At 36.0% G+C, this 22,102-nt stretch overlaps 1 protein-coding gene across 4 annotated transcripts in view; it reads right to left on the reverse strand.

Annotated features, from left to right (window-relative positions):
- Positions 1-3,775: 3,775 nt before the first annotated feature.
- LOC129947427 (E3 ubiquitin-protein ligase highwire) overlaps positions 3,776-22,102 on the reverse strand; it is a 125,780-nt gene continuing 107,453 nt past the window's right edge. For 3 of the 4 annotated variants that reach the window (XM_056057971.1, XM_056057972.1, XM_056057969.1), the window contains exons 24-46: positions 17,619-17,732; positions 16,897-17,557; positions 16,618-16,826; positions 16,454-16,559; positions 16,049-16,383; positions 11,004-11,140; positions 10,836-10,933; positions 10,639-10,771; positions 10,006-10,583; positions 9,787-9,941; positions 9,626-9,723; positions 9,348-9,558; positions 8,927-9,288; positions 8,706-8,866; positions 8,412-8,649; positions 7,818-8,353; positions 7,365-7,748; positions 7,122-7,301; positions 5,714-7,039; positions 4,843-5,649; positions 4,592-4,785; positions 4,431-4,530; positions 3,776-4,377 (exon numbers count right to left, since the gene is read on the reverse strand). In XM_056057971.1, coding sequence (XP_055913946.1) covers positions 3,994-4,377; positions 4,431-4,530; positions 4,592-4,785; positions 4,843-5,649; positions 5,714-7,039; positions 7,122-7,301; positions 7,365-7,748; positions 7,818-8,353; positions 8,412-8,649; positions 8,706-8,866; positions 8,927-9,288; positions 9,348-9,558; positions 9,626-9,723; positions 9,787-9,941; positions 10,006-10,583; positions 10,639-10,771; positions 10,836-10,933; positions 11,004-11,140; positions 16,049-16,383; positions 16,454-16,559; positions 16,618-16,826; positions 16,897-17,557; positions 17,619-17,732 — 7,507 coding nt within the window. In that variant the 3' untranslated portion in view covers positions 3,776-3,993. The remainder of the gene's footprint in view (positions 4,378-4,430; positions 4,531-4,591; positions 4,786-4,842; positions 5,650-5,713; positions 7,040-7,121; positions 7,302-7,364; positions 7,749-7,817; positions 8,354-8,411; positions 8,650-8,705; positions 8,867-8,926; positions 9,289-9,347; positions 9,559-9,625; positions 9,724-9,786; positions 9,942-10,005; positions 10,584-10,638; positions 10,772-10,835; positions 10,934-11,003; positions 11,141-16,048; positions 16,384-16,453; positions 16,560-16,617; positions 16,827-16,896; positions 17,558-17,618; positions 17,733-22,102) is intronic. The other variant, XM_056057970.1, reaches the window with a different exon arrangement.

Below are 22,102 nucleotides of genomic sequence, written 5' to 3' on the forward strand. Positions count from 1 at the left end.
TCTTGCCTTATGATCTATATCTTCTTGGATAACCACTTATACTAACTGCTCTAAAATAAAAATGGAAAATCACAGCATGAATTGTCATATTTGCAAATTTCTCATGCTAAACAAAACTGTTAAAGTAAAAAGTTCTACGAAAAACGTTTTATCAACTTGAGAAAGACAACTGGGATGGTCTCAATGACTATGACAATAACTTCTTCAAAAACTTAAACTGGTCACTTTGTTTCTTCAATGTCATACTCATAGTGACGTAGACAAGCTTAATTGGTATGAGACGTTGGGAAGGTTCAGACAACATAAGCGATTTCATTGGCAGTCAAAAGCCTTCTTTGAACGTACATTTAGACCAAAGCAACTACTTAGTTTTGCAAGTGTCATGAATTTCAAATACCAACAAAATTATTGTCTACAAAACACCTTTCAGACAAGCTACAATTCCATCTCGACTCGATTTAGTATTTTAAGGAAATATTACTTATTCTTTTTCCAATTTGACGTTTATCAAATGGTAGACTTGTGCATTCAAGAGGACACAAGCGTGAACAGGTTCTTCTCAAAATCCACCTCTGTCTATCAACTCCTACTCTCACCTCTGCGTGGTGAACATCGGGTGAATAGTACCTCAACTGGAAATTAGGTCCAAACCCCAGTGAAAAGTTGTTGGCGGCAGCAAACGAAAGAGGGGGAGAGGTGTTTCCACTAAGGCACCTCTCTTTATCCAGACGGCAGCGGATAAATTCCCGAGATGGACAACGGTGGCGTTCCAGTAAAGTTGAACTACTTAGTGAACACCTTACGAGTATAAGGCTTCTACGGCTTATTTGGAGCCCAGGCCTATAAAGAGCGGTTTTATCTGGCTCCCCGTCCTTGGAGTTATGCTAAGGATCTGGCACTCTAGGTTTGGGGTTTTGCCCTCGTTGTGACTTCCTGGCCACGTAAAAACATCATAGGTGCGAAGCACCAACAAGCTTCGGATACGGACGGATTTACTGTTGACAACCTACGCAAACGAATTAAGGACAAAGAATTTCAGATATGCACGTGGAATTTTAGGTCCTTAACAGACCACGTGCGGCCGGACTGCCTAGACTGCTATAAAGCAGACATCACCGCCATCCAGGAAATACAATGGGATGGGCCGGGCAAAAAGAGGATGAAAAACATCGTCAACAACCTGATAGGTCCTTATCAGTGTGGTTTAAAACCAGGAAAGTCCACAGTCGATCATATATTGACAATACGGCATATCCTGGAAAAAACCCAAGAACACCAAATCGACACCCACTATCTTTTCATCGATTTCAAGGCCGCATATGACAGAATGTACAGGGACGAGCTGTATAGAGCCATGTCAAGTTTTGGCATACCTGCCAAACTCGTCCGTTTGTGCAGGATAACCATGGAGAATTCACGCTGCTCCATAAAGGTTGGAAACAACTTAACAGAATCTTTTGATGTCATAAAAGGTTTTTGACAAGGTGACGCGCTGTCATGCGAATTTTTTAAAATCGTACTTGATAGAATAGTGCAGAGCCCACACGTCAACACTAGAGGCACTATCTTTCAAAAGTCTGGTCAATTACTAGCATATGCTGATGACATTGACATGATCGGAAGAACTCAGCGTGATGTCAATGGGGGTTTTGTGAGTATTGAGGCAGAGGCGGCAAAAATGGGTTTAACGGTTAATGAGGGCAAAGTACATGCTGTCGTCAAGAAAGGACATACAACACCGACGTCTTGGCCAAAACGTCACCATCGACAGACGTAACTTTGAGGTAGTCAGACTTCGTCTACCGAGGTTCCGCTGTAATCGCAGAAAACAACATCAGCGCTAAGATCAAACGCAGAATAACTCTTGCTAACCGCTGTTTCTTCGGGTTGAGAAAGCAATTGAGTGGTAAAGTCTTCTCTCAAAAGACTAAAGTGTCGCCATATAAGTCCCTTATCATCCCCGTCCTTCTATACGGACAGAAGAATGGAGCATGACAAAGGTAGATGAAAGCACCTTGGGTCGGTTCGAGAGAAAAGTTCTTCGTGTGATCTACGGTCCCGTTTGCATCATAGGGGAATGTAGGAGAAGATGGAACGACTAGCTGTACGGGCTGTAAAGCGACGTAGACTTATCCAGAAGGGTAAAAGTCCAAGGACCTAGATAGCAGGGTCGCATGGAAACCGGATAATCTTCGAATCCACACCCACAGGACAGAGCAGTAGAGGAAGACCGCGTATCAGGTGGCGCGCACAAGTGGAAAGTGACCTTACCCAACTTGGTGCGAAACTGGAGACATCTAGCTAGGGACCGAGCTACATGGAGCAGTTTGTTGGGTGAGGCCTTAGTTCAAACAGGATTTCCAATTTGACAAAGAATCCTTTTACATAAAAAATCAAATAGAATTGTGCAGAAAATAACTAAATCATAGAGTAATAAAGTTCAGCTTTCAGTTGAATTGAAAATGATTAGCTGTCATCTTGACATAAGCCGAATTGACTTTTTAATTAGGTAGATTTTTCTTCAGTAACTTTCCAGTCAACTTTCCATTAAAGTTGCCTTAATTGGAAGGTAATTTTTGGCAGCTGGCCAAATCCCTTATGACGTCTGAACCTGCCCATTGTAAAGTCTATTAAACCCATAAAACGTTTGGTGTGATTCAAGCAGTAAAGAGGTTTTCAAGACGAAAGACGTAAATTTTCATTGTTAAAAACCAACTGCACAGGAAACCCGAAAGAAGTCTAAGTGAACTAGAAAGACCTTTATTCTTTGAATCAAATGTGTGCACTACCAAGTACTACAGATTTACTGATAATTTGGAAAAAAACATTTGTCTAGCCTGTCGCTTAAAGAAAGCAAATCCCCCTTCCCCTCTAACTATCGTCAAATTGCGCTTTTGGACTTTGGCTCTTCTCCTCAATTCATAGAAAATCTGATCAATTATTCTGAACAGTAACCTCAGCATTTAATTTTTATTTTTAGAGTCACATTCTTGTCTCTTGAATGAGGACTACCAACGGCAGCTCATTGAATAATGGCCTTGATAGCATTGTCCATCAAGTAATGATATACCCTATAATGCTGTCTACCACTTGCCATGTGTGTTACTTGCATCAACTAGACTTAATCAGCCCTATCATGAATTCCATCGTAATCGGAAATTTGTAGGAATCCCGAAAAACTGTATCATGAAATCCGTTCGTAGTAGAAAATCTCATACAATTTTGCATTACGAACGAATTTCATGATACAGTTTTTCGAGATTCGTAAAAATTTCCGATTACGATTGAATTTATCATAGGGCTGAATATCTCGCCGTTCTACGTATGTGCATAATCACAGAACATCTTTTATGAAGTGATCACATATTAGACAGCACCAAAAATATCGATAAGTATTTAAGTTTTCACAGAAGATGCAAAAAGATGTGCACTCCTCCTGATATGAAACTGGAGTACAATTCTTATATTTGGAAAGGTGTTCCAAAACCTACTTGAGTTCCTTCCACATAATTCCAAAGAGGGCTCTGAAAGTAATAATAGACCGAGGTCTAACTGAAGCATTTGCAACATTTAAAACAATGCTCTATCGAAATTGCTTGCTTCTGGTATACCCTTGAGGCTTTTATTAGACGTATTGTTAGGTACAGAGAAAATTGTTTTAGATGCCCTCAAAAATGTGTAACTCCTTATCAGGCTCAATATTTCACACCCATTGCAATGTTAAGATATTCTCAATTCTAATCCTACCCCATTTCATAAAAAAATACTCTTTAAATTGTTTGTAAAGATTAATACATCAATATATTTTTAAATAATTCGCATTGCATCGTCTTTAAATAAATATAAATAAATAGTGTACATAGTGTAGTGAGTTTACTAAAACTACATTTCCATTTTGTTTGTATAATTATTGAATAGTAAAGTTAGATAAATAATCAAGTTCTTTTTTATTTGTATTAAATATTATTCTTAAATAAGCTCCTAGTTAAGATTTTAAAATGTCTGAGCATTACGACAAATTCCACATCCCAATGCAAATTCTTCACCCGTTGGTGGATGTATAACATGTAAGGGACATTCATCGCCCATTAATTGTTTAGCCTTAGGCCCGGCTGGGCATTGTGGTAGTTTGTTCTTTGGAATGTTTGTCAATCGCTGGAAATCATCGTGACAGGTGTCACAGAAGTGAGTTGTTCCGAAACAGAAGAAAACTGCAACCGAACAGCAGTAACGACATTTGTATTCTAAAAAGTCGGTTCCATGCTTGGGGCACATTTGTGCTCGTGCAACATCAGAACAAGCTCCACAGACAAGTTCTTCTGGATTGAACATTTCGCCACCCTCTGCATCGCAACGGGCTTCTCCGCCGTAATAAGCCTACACCAAAAACAAAGTTAAACAAAAGTTAAAACTGGTTCAGATTAACTTACCTTGTTGCATTTAAAGCAAACATAGTAGGCGTATCGATCCATAGCCAGATTGGTGAGATCCTTATCATCAGTTGCTTTAACGATGCCCTCATATTTGATCCTTAGGATAGATAAAAAAAGAGTTTCAGGTATAGCTCTCCTTACACCATATATGAAGTTACCTCATTAAAGCCTTTCGTTTTACATCTTCCTTCAGGGAATTAATGGGTTCTAAATTCTCTGCCAACAGTTCATGTTGAATATCTGCCTTACAAATGGGACATAAAGAGAATCCAAATGTAATCCTTGGACCGATCCATCGTTTTTCCAGAACCATTTTGCAGCAGTGATAATGGAAAACGTGCCCACATTCCAACTAATTTAAGAGATGTGAATTTATTCAAAAAACAGAAACCGAAAAATAAGCTCTTACATGAACAGATGGAGCACAGGATAGTGCCTCAATGAAGCAAATCATACACATATCGTCAGCATCTTGAGTAAGCTTAGGCTTCTTGAGTTCTGCAGCCATTTCGTTTTCCTTCGCATGGCAAACATGCTGCAGACATGGCAGACACTTCTTTTCGTTAGCCACTCCCCCACACATATGCCCACAGGGTTTGGTTTTCAGACATGAATTTGCATTGTACTCCTGGCACTGGACATCTGAACAAACATTTCCAATTTCCAGCAGCCCTGAGTTCCCAGTTACACCACAGAACCTACAACGACCAACAGTCTCCTGTGGGCCGGAAATAATTGTATGACTTCCATCTCGGAACTCAACCATTCCCTTTAGAGTCTTAGAATCAGCTAAAGCCAAAAGCCAGAATAGTTTTGTTCGGCCACAACTTTCGTGGAGCTCAACTCGGATGGCTTCTTCTTCCTCCTTGCATACGGTACGTTTATGGTTACGAGTTTTTCGATTTAAATGTAAAAATCTATCACAATCTCCGCATAGGGAGCCACATGTTTCACACTGAATTATAGCAGCAGTCTCCCCATCGTCATGGTTGGTACACATTGGTCGACTGTCGGAGACTTTTGACCACTGTCCCGACGAAAGCTTTTCAACATGCTCCTTGTCAAGGACACACAAGCTAGCCAAGGCTAACCAGAGCGTTGCAGTTTTGATACAATTTTCTGGATTTCGAAAGATTTCCTCCAAGCGCGTTAGGTTAAGAACTGATTCGGCGATGGCTGCTTTTGTAACACGTGACCATTTATCCGACAGTTTACCCTAAAAGAAAAACGTATTTTTTTTTAACTGAGATACTTCCAATCTTATAAGATAAAACACTTACGCTTGCCATATCCTTGATAAGATTTATGATGCTTTCGGCTTGTTTCATTGAAATAACTCCAGACTTTAAGAACCAACGCTGATTTATGTTCTTTGTGACATCTTTTGGCTTTTTCTTTGAAGTTACCATATCAGGATAATCTGATGAAGTTTTTGCACCGGTTCCAAATGGCGACATGCACAAATCCCTGATATCATCTTCATTCTCTTTTGTGGTAGGCTTTACATTGACCGTTCTTAGTTGATGAACTGACAAGTCCACGGACTGAAAAAGTCGCACAAACGATGGATTCTTTTCGACGTTTCCCTTAGACGTGGAGCTGTTGGTTTTTATTTTGACTTGCAGCTGTAGAGATTTTGCAATTACCGCCAGGAAAATATCCAAGATTCCCAAACGATTCATATCGAAATCTTCAGGGTTTTGATGGACAATATTAAAGTCAAATGGAGGCATCTTTTGAACGCAAAGCAGATCAGAAAACACTTCAGGACTTATCTCTGGCAGAATTCGACGTAAAAGAGCAGTAACTTGCCGCTGGACACGATCACTGCCGGTGTGTAAAAGACTCAACAGGTCTTTGAGAAGTCCATGTTGATGCGACAGATACGAACGACCTACGGCACTTCCTGACAAAGCCAGGACCATGCTTAACATTTCAAAGCAATACGTGTCGGGAGCACGGAATCTCTCACGTTCGCTTGTGCTCGATTCACTCTTATGATCGGCCAAAGATGTATGCGCTTCTTTGAAGGCAGTGGTATTGGCTACATTTGCAATTTCCCACTCCTCCTTGGCCCGTTGGGCTTCTTTTTTGATTGCATGAACAATATGAACTATAACCTGTTTCTGGAGATGGCTCAATTTACTGCGACTAAACAGAATTCCGACCATATGCTCCCGGAGATCCAGAGAATCAGCCAATAACGAATTGACGCTACTCGACTCGAGTGTCGAATGCTTTCTGTTATTCTCACCAGTTGATATGAGTTTTCCAAACACCTGAGCTGTAATCAATCTGAATACTCTCAGAGTTTCTGATTCGCAAATTTGCTGTTGGATTCGAGTGGCATTGGTTAATTTCAAGTTAGCCTTTGCAGCGACATGGGTCAATTCATCGAGATTATTGGGTAGACCAAGTAGTTTGATTTGCCTAACTCGAAGGGTGCTCTCTGGACCTCTGAATTCCAATCGAAAATGAGTACAAGTTTCATCAGTTATTTTCACAGACGTCCATGCACAGGCTTTTGAATCAATATCGACCGATTTTATCAAAGTTGTGTCACCAAGTGATTGTCCAGCATAGAATACAACATTCGAAACTTTGTTCTACAAAACAAAACAAAAAATAACAATTTGGTTCTGGATTCGGAAGAGCCACGGGCTAAAACCAAGCTTAAAAAAAACTTACCTGGATATCTCGACTATTGTCAATGTGAACTAAGATTGTTTTACACGTATAGTTCAACTTACTCATGGACACTTCAATTATTTTACATTTATTTCGATCTTCCTCGTCACTTTCCCAGAATGTTTCAGTAGAATTGTCTGTAAGGGATTCGGCCATAGCCTGCCGGGATGATACCGTGATCTGGAAGAGTATAAATTATTGACCTAGGTATCGTTTTTAAAATGAAAGGGATAACGAGACTACCTCAAACATTCCATTCAAGTCTGTATAGTTTAGAGACTTCGCACCAGAACCTCTAGCAAAATTATGATCCCCCATTCCATCATGGATATTCGATTCGCCCATCGTCATCGACGATAATCCCATAGCTTCATTCTGTTCATCGGATTTAGACAGTATCTTCGAGATATTGCCAAAAACATGTGAGCTATGCAAGAATTGATGATCAGTCTGTCGAAATTTGATACCAAAGCTCTGAATAGCAATCCTCTGGAGTGGCGAACCCGCAGGCAGATAGAGAGTCAAATCGGCAACAGATTGTAAAAATACGTGTAGGCTCTGTGTGATGATTTGACAAAATCCTCCACTTATCTGCGTGAACGAAACTGGGTGTTCGAGTGAAAATTCCTGTGGAGACAATAAACAAGGAGAATTATTTTCGAACATCCTTTTCATCTTTTCAAACGAAACACTAACCCCATCTTCCAGTTTAGCAATTTCAGAGGATTCAATTGTTGGACTTAGCGAAGCCACAAACCACCACATCAGATCATGCAGACAAACACTTTGCGTCACCGAACGAATGAGCCAATTCAGCGCCTGCAACGAATAGATTCTACAAGTGGCAATCCTGAGACTTCTCTTCATGGCATAGCGCAGCTTGTCCAAATCATGTTTCTGAGTGATGAATGCTATTGCCGGTCGGTTGATCAAACCATTTACATTTGCATCGACTATTTCCATGACACTGGCATGATCTGAAGACGGTGGTTGTTCGTATGTGCTTCCGAAGAAGTAATCTTTGCTGCCAGAAGTTTCAAGCTTAGAATCGTTGCATTGGAAGCTATTGGCGTTGTTTAGCTTATTTTGAGCAACTTGTTCTCCGGTTGGTTCAACGTTCAGACGTTCACTTGTAGCTGCTGAATTCTGCGAAGCTATTGATGAGTTGAGAAGATTGTCGGGCACGAGCTTGCGCAGGTTCTCAGATGGATAGCATATTAGCAGGGAACCTTCTAAAAAATGTATGAAATATAACGTAAGGAATAAATGTTGCATTTACAAAGAACTAACCTCCTTGGTTGGTTGAATTATTTCTTCGACGAAAAACTACTTTTTGCTGTTGACCCTCATCGACAATGTTATTGACCACTGTTCGAATGTTAAACGATTGTTGGTTGGACCAGCCTTGTCCCATGGATAAACTTCGATGGAATTTCGAAAGAGTTCCACTTCCATGAGCCGTTCCGGATGCAGTCATGGCATCGAAATTATTGGGATCACAAGATTCAAAAGAAATTTCAGAAAGAGGCTGTAAATGAAAAGATTAGTAATGATTTTTTGAAAAGGTATCAATCAAGATTATACCCTCTCGTAACAATCAGCAGCATTGGCTCCAAATATTTCATAGGGAAGATCGTCGCCTACGGTAGCACCAAGAGATTCCAAACAAGCAAAAGTTTCTGGAGCCATCCAAATGAAATCTGGCGATATACATCCGGTGTAACTCTTCCGATTCGGAGTGGATTCTGTAAAATGACAAATTGATTTATTGAAATTCCAACAAGAGCTATCTATTTTTCTCTTACGTCCAAATATTTTTCCAGTGATCCTTAATCCTACACGACTATGTCGATTGAAGTTGAAATTCGGAGTCGAATCACCACGGCTGGTGCTTGGTTTAAGATTCAAATCCGATAGAGTATTCAATTGGTGCTCAGCAACAACAGGCATTTGTTGAGGAGATCGCTTCGAAGCTGCCGTTGGTGGAATATTTGTATTGTTTGTTGATAATTCCAAAAGGAATATAGCATTTTCCTTCATGGTTGTGTAAATTTCGGAATTTGCTAGCAGTGTTGTTGTTTTTACTCCGAAAATGTTCATTTCTGGCAAATGAACTGCATTTGGAGAGTTGTTGATATTGTTTATGTTTTTATTCGATGAGACATACCTTGGAAAAATAAAAATCGGTTAAGAAGTTTCTTACAATTATTTTTAATGGATGATTACTTCTCTCGACATGCATCACACATGAGGAACCAACTAGATGCCCCTTTTCCACCTTCACCACAATTTCCAGCCCAGCCTTCACAGAACATACCTACAGAATTATAACCTTTGCCTTTAGCTGATTTCCCACATCCTGGATGAATAGTTCGCATATGATAGGTCACTGGAATCGGCAGGAATATCTCACAGAGTTCACACCAATAGCCTTCGTCTAAGGTGAGAGGAGATAACGTTGGAACTTGTAAAAGGAGGAAGTTATAAAGGCAAGATCTTATTACCTTTCTTCTTTTTCTTTAACTTTTTGTCCTCTTTTTCAGCTACTTCAACTTTTTCCTTGCCACTACCGCTAAGAGAGTCACGAGTTGGAGAAGAGCTGCTTTAAGAAAAGTCGACAATTAAAGACGTTACAAACATGAATTAAATTTTTCCTTTTTTTTACCTCTTTTGGCGTTCTAAAGTATTTGATTGCACAATCTGAATACAATTCCGACAAACTTGTTCCCACAAATAAACCAAACATCTCAAAGCAGGTGGGAGAACTGTAACTATCTCTGGCAACGAGTGTAGTTTAACTTTTTCAGAATTTTCATTTCCCTGCAATAAGTTTTTATTTATTGAAAAAGATGGTTTCCCTAAAAGTATCTTAAAAAGAACCTACTTCACCCATGTTCTTTCTATACTTTCGATTATTCAAACACGAGTTTCCACACTTGGTCAAAGCTTCCAGAGTCGATGGTCGAATATTCAAATAGTTTCCAGCATTTGCTACTTCAACCGAATGACGCTGTTGAGCCTTTTGCTCTCGTGAAAGTGTAATTTTATTTTCGCCCGATTCACGTCGAGTAATGACGGTGGCACCTTCTTTTGGCAATGATGGGTGGAATTTCAAGAAAGACGCACATGCCATAGCATCGTGTACAATTCCTTCATGCCATAAAAATGCAGCAAAAACTGCTCGAAGACTCTCGGCCAATGATGGTGGCATTGCTCGTTTGAGAGGACACATGGTAACGGTTTCACGAGCTTTTGACTTGAGGTCGAGCTTTTGACTTGAGGTCAAACTTTCCTGACTTAATGTTGGTGGCCAAAGTGGTGGACTAGGAGGATCTGTACCGGCAGTTGATAATTTTGCAGAAAAAAGGTTATCATCGGAATCGTTAAGTAAACCCATTTGCTCTGCGACTTTGATGTCGAGATTGGGAATATTTGAATTCGTTCGCAAATCTTGTAGCTCTCCTGAAAAGAATGTCAATTTAGATTCCTGAATGAAATGTTTTAATTTTGTTTGTACTTTTGGGTCCTCTTCGTGCAACATGAGTAGGAGTGGGTAAAACATTGTTTGTCAGAGTAGTATTTTCAACATCACTTGCATTGACGGAAGTATCAACTGAAGGCTCCTCAAACTCTCCATTCTGTTTATCCTCCTATAAAACAAAAATAAATATTGTTGTAACTTTCAAGAAAGAAAGAATGAAAAAGGCTTTCTACCACAAAGGCTGAAGATGGCGATGCAGATTTGTCTGGAAATTCCGAATGATTTGATGTTTCAGCTGACTTACTAAGATTTCGAGATGGAGAATCGAGAGCTATGAGAAGAAAATGATTTGCATGCAATTAGTTTATTTTTAAAGTTAAATAAAGTTTTTTGAATCTTACATTTTGGAATTTGTAAAGGGCTTGAACTGCGACTCGATGGGATAGCTGAATTAGTATTTCCATTACCTCTTGGTTCTTGGACACCGATAGCACGAATTAGGTCTCGAGCGGTCATTGGTGCAATATCACCACATTCACTAACAATTTAAAATATAGTGAAAAATGATTATTCTAGCCTTCAAAGTTTCTCTAAAAATTCAGCAAAATTATAAGATTTGAATAAAAGATGATTAATTTCCATAGATTTCTAACTCTGAGCCATCAGTTTCTTAAAATGTCTACTTTATTCAAGACTGTTTCAATTTTTTTTCTGAAGGCTTTCCGAAAAATAAAAAAATTCTAGGCAAATATAAAAGTTTTTAAAGGAAATATTTGTGGGAGAAACTTAAACTTATGTACATCACATTTCTTTAAAAATTAAAAACTAACTCACACTAAATAGATGTTCTCGAGACAAAGTTAAGGCACATTATTTTTCAAAAACGACTATAAATTCGTTATAAAAATAAAAAAAAAAAAATATTTTAAACTGTTTTACTTTCTTTTGTTCAAGACCGTTTCAGACTTTTTTTTAGGTTTTTGTTTACTAATGACGATTCGAAATTTTGTATGAAATACTGAATACATTTTAATTAAATATTTAACATAGGGATTAAATATTTGTAATACCAGCTAGAATTTTATTTAGAAACATTTTTTTAAAACGCTTTTTACAGGATTACTGATAAAGAAAGGATAGTCCTGCAATGGCTTATGGGTGTTTTTTTAGACCATACATTTTCTTTATTTTTGGCACCTGCAACTTGTTTTATGGTAAGTTTGGTTTTTATTTTAAAATTAATTGACTTCCTTTTGAAAAATGTTTGCCAATCGTGGAAATTTATAAACAAAATAATGGTTCGGTTCGAACCAATATCCGGTCGACATAATCGCCCAGCAAAGTAGGTACTTTTGGGCCAGCATGGATCGGTTTCGCTCTACGTTTACTCTCTACTAGATAATGAGCACCTTAGAAAAGCAGTACAATGCGCACCGAAGACCCTGTTGCTGCTGTGGAAAAGATTATCGATCCATCCACTTTGTGGAAAATTTTGTGGAAGAATATTGGTTTGCGGGATTACAAAATCCATATCAAGCAAGAATTGAAACCTAACGAACATCTAGTGCGTCGAACGCTCGGTAAAAATGTAATATGCAAACTTATCGTATTTGCAATAATCATAATTCATAATCCAGCACTTGGTGCTCCGCCAAGAATATCCAAGTGCTCCGCAGAAATATTTGAACAAAAAAAAAAAAATAATTCCAAGACGGACTAGTAACTAATTAATTTTGGCTTCTGATCTTGTAATTTGGATGCTGGCTTAAGTCTGGATTTTTGAAAAAAAGCAACTGACGGGTATGTCCAAACAAGATGATAATTTACGTAAAAAAGTAATCCCCGGTTGACAACTTCTGCTTTTTAAGCAACTAACCGCACAAAAGATTTCAATGATTTTATTTTGTTTGTCCAATTTCGGTTTCTCAGAAAAAAATACCAGTTAAAAGGAAGTACCACGAATCATATTTAAATTTTGGATTTGCTAAGACAAGTGACAACAAATCTCACGGCGTAATTTGCGGCAAAGTGTTGCCGAACAGTGCAATGTTTCAAGCAAAAATGAAGGGTCACTTTGCAGGGTTTACTTATCACTCAAACACAGTGAACGGAAATATGTTAAAAACATTGTTAATGTTTGTTGGGTGAAAAGGGCAAAAAATTAGTTGACACCGTTCCTTTGTGAAATAACACAATAACAATACGAATGGGAGACTTAGCGAAAAATGTGAAAGCTACTTTACTTTTTCGAATAAAAGTCACAAAATTTGAGCTGCAAAAGGATGAATCAACGGATTTTGCAGGGTTGACTATTTTGATAGTATTTATGCGCTACCAATATCATCAGTCCTTTCAAGATCTGCTTTGATTGACAATTTGTTGTTCTTGTAAATGACAAACTAGTAGTACCCGTATCGTGGTGGTTAGTGTGTTGGACTGTCATGCAAGGGGTCTTGGGTTAAATCCCTGCCTGTGCCACCAACTTTTTTCACAGGTACTGCCTTTTGCGAGGAATTGACAAATCCTCCAAGAGTAATTCTTGTCATGAAAAGGGCTTTCTCAAATTAGACGTTCGGATTCGGCATATAAACTTCAGGTCCCTTCCATCTCTGACAACATTACTCGCACACAGGAATGGTTGAGAGTTGTAAGTAACTAGGCCCTGGTATTTCATGGACTTTTACGCAACCTAATTTTTTTTTATTTATTTAAATGACATAGTATGGGTTAACTGCGTGGATTTATGAACAGATGGTACAAACAAGGCCATGATTGGAATAACGTCCGGTGCCGTAGTAAGAATCAAGCAAATTGTTAAAAGATGCAATGAAAAAATGCCGGTCACCCTTTAAGAGGTGTTGGAAAGCGTGAAAATAATTAACTTTATTAAACCATACCTGCATATGTTGGAACCAAAACAAAATTTTTCACGGAAAAAGTGCTCCACGACTAAAAAAGATTGGGAACCGCTGCTATAAAGTCATGATTAATGAATTTTTCGTGCCTTAACTGGAGGATGTTGATGTAGTCGACATTTGGTTCCAACAAGAGGACGCTAAAATACATACAGCCAACGAAACAATCTATTTTTTGAAGGAATCTTCTTCTTTTGAGCGCATTATCACGCTTTCGCGGGATTTAGTCGTGCGCTACAAGATCGTGCGATTTTTACACCTTTGAACCATTTATTAAGAGATAATGCGAAGTCGCTTGTCTACGCAGATTAGTCGAAACGATTGACGCCTTGGTCTCAATTGCTGCAAATAGTGGTCAAAAATTAGGCCTCCCTGTTGAAATTTATTTGGGACATCCGCGACAGCCACTTGACTTATCTTTATAATAAAGCAACATTGGGCAGGTTTAGGCAACATAAAGGACTTCATTTGAAGTCAACTTTATTCTTTGAACGTACATTTTGACTATTACACTTAGTTAGTTTTCCAACTGTCATGAATTTCAAATTCAGAACTTTACTTCGCAAACTTCTACTTAAAGTTCACATTTAAAAAAGTACCAACAAATTATTGTCCACCACGGGTTGTAATTTGTATTGTAAAGAAATATTAGTTATTTTTTTTCCAAATTGACAAAGAACACTTTTACAGAAAGCATTAAATGACGTTGTGCGGAAAATAAATAAATCATAGAGTATTAAAGTTCAGTTGAATGAAAACATGATCAACTGTCATTTTGATAGAAGTAGAATTGACTTGATTGTAAGGGAGATTTTTCTTGACTAACTTTCCATTAAAGTTGCCTTAAAGGGAAGGTTATTTTTTGACAGATACTAGAAACTTGCCTAACTTTTAAGTCCCTTATTTCGTCTGAACAGGCCCGTTTTTGATTATAACATTTAAATATACATATGCGTTTTATTTTGTCTTTGAAACCCAAAAAATCCGAAAAAACCGTTAGTACACTTTATGAATGCTCTGAAACCGGAAATAAAAAGGGTCTGAAAGGGACTACTCAAAACAAGTTTCTTTTTTTGTAAACAGTTTTTTCTTGTGCTTTTTACCTACTTTACGTTCTTTAATTGAAAATTAAACATCTCTCATATAAAGAATGCTAAGAAACTTTTATATCACAACTTTTAAAAACTGGCGCAGCAAAATGTGTTTTCAGAATAGTATATAATTTTGGACAGTGTCTCAAGTAAACAATTTATTATTAGTTGTAATATGACAAAGGATCGGAATAAGTAAAACAATTTACTTCTTTAGATTAGTAAAAATATTTCTTCTCACACATTGAGGCAAGGTAAAAGTTGTAAAAAAAAATGAATTCAACTGAGCATAAGTATTAAAAAAAAAAAACAAGTATTGCTGGAAAACAAAAATCGATGCTATTCATCGATTTGTAGTCTAAAAATACACTGAACGAAAAAAGTCACACAATTTGAGTACCTTTCAGGTAGACAATTTTCATTTCCAGTCTAACTTCAGTTATAAAGTGAACTTTAACCCGTTTCACGGTTATCCAGTCTTACCGGAAGGAAGCTCTGAATACTTAAGTGTTTATTTTTAAATTTTTAAAAGCTGCTAACTCAAATACCTGACGTGAAAAAAGTGATGTTTTAAGGTAGATTCGTCTGGATCGATTTTCAGTTACATTATCATGTAGAACAGTTTTCTTTTTAGAAAAAGTGTGAGTTGAGATTTTTCATTTTTCGCCTAATCTTCTTAAATTTTTAACCGATAAGCTCCATTCAATGGTTCAACTATATTCTACCTTGTATTTACTTATTTCAAACATTAATTAGTATTTAATTAATCAACATAAATTGAACTGTAACCTTTTAGTGGACTATCAATTTGAAGTCGTTAATGGAGTCAAAGAACTCTATCAAATTTAATTTTCAAAACCGTCTATCTGCCGTAGATCAAACAAAAATGTGATTAACTCACTTATGTCAGCACCAACAAGCTGCCTCTATAATGTTTCTTTGTTTGATCTTCTATCTCTACGTTTTGTATCTCCAGAAGAAATTTTGAATCCATGTAAAACGGAAATCGATATCTTATCAGTTTAGTTTTTGGATTTATATTTATTTACTTTAATTTCGGATCTATTCATATACGAACATATTGTTCACTTATTGCATTGGGATTTGTTAATGTTTGCAGAAGCTACCTAACCGCTCAACGTCTACAAATTTTCTTTACTTATTAATGAGAGAGGAAATTGTTTGTTTGGATTGGGATTGAATTTTGTTGTCTAATCAGCTGTTTTGGAGATAAGAACGCTTTATTTTAAATTATCAACATTATTATCAGTATGTAAAATTGAAAGTGACATCGCTTCCATACTTCGAGATGAATCAACGCATAGAAGCATAACATGGGAATATAATATGCAAGTAAAACCTTACTTGTCTTTAACTTATCAAAAAGCATTTAAAGCCGTTAAGTGAACTTTTGTATGTGGTATAAGCTTACTACTATACCTTCTTTTCCGTTGTGGATCTCTTCCGTCGATACTATCGCCCTTGAACCATTTTTGCAAAGCTTGAAGCTTACTCGCTCCTCCACCAACAACTCCAGCTATTGCTGAGCCAATGTTAGATGGACTAGATGAATGTGAAGTTGCCATTGATTCGTCTTGTTGATTGTGTGAATCATTTGATGATGTCGAGACTTGTGATTCGAAAACCTTAGCAGGTTGATCGCTATCGCTTCCCATCTCATCGGAACGTTCTGAAGCACTGCTCATAAATGAAAGTGCAAACGGATTGGTTGAAGATAAAATATTATCAACCATGGAGTTCTTTGGAGGAGTAAACTACAAGAGAAAGAAAAAAAAACAAGTTTTAAAAATACAATAATTTCTAAAAAACACTGTTTGACTTTACTCTAGGTTGTGAAAAATCAAAAGATTTGTTGCTGTGTGAAGCAGATTTTGGCTTCGATGGAGTATCGGGTGGAATAGCAAGTGGCGATCCAATGTTTTCGAGTAAACTGAAATCATAAAATAAGATTAGAAAAAGAATGGTATATACATTCAAAGCCAGCATACCTCTTGTGTTTCGGCTTCGAATTCGATTTTGGAACCGAGCTTGCAGCATTAGTTTGGGTAGTTTGTTCTGTTACAGGATATAACAAAGTTTTTCCCAAATGTTGATTAAATTGCAGACACCAAGCTTCCGTTGGATACCATCCGATATTGCAGTGTTGTCGAATTGATTCAGTTGACAGTCGAAGCCAGATACCATCGTCGTTTTCGATCTAGACGATTCACAAAAAGTTAAGTAAAAACCGTTAAAAGTGTTTGAAGAAAATATATATTTTTACTTACTTCGTCAATAAACGATATGACTCCATTCAATTTTATGATTCCAACTTGTTCTGATTGTAAAGTTGGATGTGATCTTATTCTCAATCCTGCCGAATTCTTGGCAATAAACTTTCGAAGTTTATTAGGAGGCTGTGGTTTTTTGAGGGCATGCTTGTGTGATGGAGGGGGCATTCCACCTTCTTTTACTTCAACACGATACACCTCCTCGAGCAGAATACCATCGATAGCAACTGTCAAACAATAACTTCCAACAGAATTTGGGGTCCAGTGAACACTAAAAGTTCCATCTTCCATATCTTGGGCATATAGTGTCTCGGTGATTCGCGTCTGAATTGGACTACAAAATCGAAGTTCTTCAAATGAGTAATTATTATAGGGTTTCATGAATGTTATTGCTTTGAAACACATTTTTTCCTTTATGGTGGGTTCATAGTTGAGACGTGGTGGTGGTTGCATTCCACCGAATGATGTTGTGTCCGTACATGATACTCGTCGCATTTTAATATTTCCATTTGTAGTTCCACTGCCACTTGGGATGGCTTTAATTTCGACCTTAAGCTCTGGGACGAGAACAGCGTCGCCATATTGATCTTTTATTTTGACAGTTATTTGAGTTGGCCAACCATAGCGTAGGGCTTCATCGATAGTGCTTAATTCACATCTAAAATTTTTAGAAATTCAAATTTAAATTTTTAGCTAACTTCAGTAAAAAAAATACTAACTTATTTGGATCGAGTCGTGATTCAGGTTGTAACCATGTTGCTAAGCGGGCTCCCGAAGAACCTGGTGCTCCACTGATAAAATCTTTCAAAAATTGCCTTTCATTTGATTGAGATCTGAAAAAAATATAAGAAACGTCATTGCAATATCCTTAAAAGGATTTTAAACTTATTTGTCATTATTTAAATATCGAAACAAAGGTTTTCAAGATTCACTTAGTAATCAAGGAACACATTTTAGAAACAAGTTAATCAATAAAGATTATTTCAAAAATCTGTCTAAAAATTTAGTCATAATTTGAATTTACCTCTGATTGGATAGCCAAGTGTTGGCAACCCTAAACCTGTCACATGTTTAGGGTTGCCAACACTTAAGGGTAACGATAAACAGAATATTACGGTAATGTTTCTTTAACTAATGCATATAAATGAAGCATAATTAGAGATTGAAAAACAAAGTAGCGATTAATTAACATGAAAATTTAGGCATTTGGAATTTAGGAAGGCACAATTCTTCAACAAGCAAATGTATTCTAAACGTGTTAATATTTGAAACAAATTTCTGACTTTAAACATCAATATAGAAAATTATCTTAAAATGGCATTGTTATTGTACTGTGCCAACAAGTTCCATTGGTAAATTCTGTCAAAATGGTGATGGTGTTGGGGTTTTAAAAAAAAAGATTAAATCAAGAGTCCAAAATTGTGAATTTATTCTTTATTTGTTTTTAACTTCCCATATGAAGTTATTTTAATGGGTCCGATTTGTCAAATTAAAATTTTTGACATTTCTCGACGTTTCAAGGTCCCTAGAGTCGAGTTCGTACCTTTTTTTCTTCGGCCATAGCTCAAGAACCAGAAGAGATATCGGCTTTCAAGAAAATTGTGTGGGTGGTTTTTTACCTAGCAGTTTAAAAAAAGGTGAAAATGTTGGTTAACCCTAAATATCTCACAAACCAATGACGCTAGAAGCTTGAATTAAATTTTATTTCATATATTATAACGTATGTTTTTGTTTGTTTTTTATAAACCAAAAAAACTGAAAAAACGAGTCACCTCGGGTATTTACGAATAAAAAATGATTTTATCTCCTAAACAATTTTGTGCAACGAAAAATAATGTTTTTAACATCTGGTAAAATTTTGAGAAAAATCGAATTGACAGTTTTTTTGTATACAAAATAAAAACTTTAAAAAAAACATTACTCAAAGTTGATAAAAATTGAATTTTGCCCCTAATATCTTTTCAAAAACTTGAAATTATGGCTTTAAACTTATTTTATCTTATAAAAAAAAATTGTTTTCAACATTCGGTAAAATTGTGAGAAAAATCGAATTAACAGTTTTTTTTTTACAAAAAATAAAAACTTAAAAGAAAATTTAACAAAAGTTGGTAAACATTCATTTTCGACACAAATATCTTTTAAAAAATTTGAGATTATGACTTCCAACTAATTTTAACTTATAAGAAATATTGTGGTCAACATTTAGTAAAGTTTTGAAAAAATCAAATTGACTTGTTAAAAATTTACTTTCTACTCAAAAAGCTTTTCAAAAATTAAAAATATTATCTTCAAACTTTTTTTATTTCACAGAAAATATAGTTTTCGATATTCACTAGTTTTTTTATAAAATCCAACATTCCGTTTTTTCATAAGAAAATAAAATCTACAAGAAATGGTACGCAAATTTGGTAAATATTGATGTTCGGTTCCTAATATCTCTCAAAATAATTTCATTCATTCAATTTGTAAAAATTCAAGAAATGCTACTAAAATTGGTAAAAATTTGTTTTCGACTCATTTTGAAATTAATTTGACAGAAAACGTGAACAATTTACTGTATAGTGTTGCCATAAGAAGAGATAAATTGTGATATTAGTTTTAACTTTGTTGTGTTTTTGTTCCATTATTTTAAATTGTTCGTTTATTTATCTTTTTATTTGTGTTATTTATTTATTTATTCAACTTTTTATAACAACAAAAAATGCAATAGTACAAGTAACTCAAAACTAATAAATTTAAAAAAATCCCTTGAAGAAGCTGGAAAATAGCCAGCGAAACGTCGGGTAACAGACGAAGTTTTTTATTAATTGCATCAAGAATATTGATCATTAAATCCCAATCAAACAAACATTATATATTTAATCAAGAACTTATGATCTAACACCCAAACCCATAAAATATTGTTGTTAATTTAAAAATTTTAAGAATAATTCAACTGAAAACTTTTTAAACAAAACGTGAAAACCTACAAACCTTTTAAGAAAGACAAATTGACAGATGGGATGGAAAGTTATCACTGTGGGTCGCATCCCAGCCTCTTTTTAAATTGGTAATTTAACTACATACATATATATATTTACTTGTTAAATTTTAGTGAATATGACACATGAAAATGTAAATGGTGTTGGGAAAGTTATGGGAAAGTCTTTACCAATTTGACCATGAATCCAAATTAACGGAATGGAAAGAAATTGACCAAAAGAACATTTTGATTTGAGTCAAACTTTAATTTATCACTGAAAAACTCCATAAATAAATTAATTTGACAGAAAACGTGAGCAATTTTAAGAAACATAAGATTTTTGATATTTAGAATCAAACAACACTTGTTTATAAATTTGCGTGCATAAGTTTATTTAGATTCGCATTCATCATTTAAGAAGCATTTAAATATTCAATGAAACAAATTTCAAATAAGTTAAGAGGCCTCAATAATATATCCCCATTTCTTATTTTCAAAACATCATTCATTCGTTAGAATTGTAAATAAAAAACAATCTAACTTAGGTATACCTCCCATATCAATCCAATTTCGTAGCAGTTTTAGACAAACATAAACAATTTAAAAACGACTGATAAATACCGGTTGGTTTGTATTCATACAAAAATGAAAATGATTCATTTTATGCCAATATTTACACAGATGATACCAAACTTATGCATATATAGTTTTTTATTTGTATATTATTGAAGTGAACCCGTCATAGTCGCGTATTATTGTGAGTGATAATGAATTCGATAAGTTTTCATTGATCACTAGGTAGCTAGATACAATATATTCGAATTACGACTTTTTTGAATACATTTGTAGCAAATATTAAATACCTAACTAAACAATAATGACTCACCCAAACTATAGCCGATTCTGACAACAATGACGACGGACGGTATAGGGAAACAATAATTACACTTTTCATATACATATAATGTTAAGCCATAAACACCCCTTCTCTGAACTTAAACTTATCATCTAATTATAAATTTTTCAAAATGTATATGCGGTATTCGGCTACGGGTACCTAAAAGATAAATGAACCCTGAAACTGCAAATAGAGAGATTTTTCCATTTTCCCTCTCTGAATTGAGTTTTTTATTCTCACTCACTCACATTTGAGTTTGAGTTTTTTTTGCATCCGTCCATATTTTAATTATTGTACCATTATTTTCTGTCACTCAATTTATTGAACCTGTTGCTGAATAACAAGAAGAGCCAGACTTGTAAGTTTGACGCTTATATGGTTAGACCTAGATAACTACAAAGTAGTGAATAAAGGGTGTCCCAAACTTTAAGCTAAATCTGAGTTGGCAGTTATAAAAAACGTTGACAACTAATAGTTCGAAGATTTTAAAGTTTTGAGAATAAGTTAAGAGTTTAAATAAGCATGATGCTTGTAGGTCTGCACTAAAAACCTTACATACTACTTCGTTTATTAAATAGATAAAAACTAAAAACTATACTTGTAAAGGGTGTCCCAAAACTAACGCAAAATTTGAATTAAATAGAAAACGCCGTTTTTAGTCTTTTGATAGTTATATTTTTATTGACTCGTAAAGTACATAGGATAGGGTTATGTATGGAATAACACATCGGACAAATGGCCTCCACGGCTTTGCATGCACATGCGCACTCTTTTGTTGAAATTTTCCATGACCATTCTGCATAAATGTGGCTGAATTTCGTTGATGCAGCGTTGAATCTCCTCCTTTTTATACACGGGTGGTTGTGGGCTTGTTGACATAGACTTGTCATTTCAAATAACCCCATAAAAAGAAGTCTAATGGTGTTCAATCACACGATCTAGGAGGCCAATTTTGATCACCGAAACGAGAGAGTACACGACCTGGAAATGTCTCATGCAGTATTTAAATTGTTTCACGGGATGTATGACATGTGGCACCGTCTTGTTGAAACCACATACTGGACACATCAATATCATCCAATTTTGGCAGAAAGAACTGTGTAATCATGTCGCGATATCGAGCACCAGTAACAGTCACTGCTTGACCTGCATCATTTTCAAAAAAATATGGCCCAATTATGCCTCCAGCCCAAAATCCACACCATACAGTCACACGTTGTGGATGCATTTGTTTTTCGACAATCACATGTGGGTTCTCCGAACCCCAAATCCGGCAATTTTGGCGATTGACAAAGCCATCAAGATGAAAATGTGCTTCATCGCTTAGGATGATTTCGGTCGAA

This window comes from Eupeodes corollae, chromosome 2 (genome assembly GCF_945859685.1).
Source record: "Eupeodes corollae chromosome 2, idEupCoro1.1, whole genome shotgun sequence".
Lineage (NCBI taxonomy): Eukaryota > Metazoa > Arthropoda > Insecta > Diptera > Syrphidae > Eupeodes > Eupeodes corollae.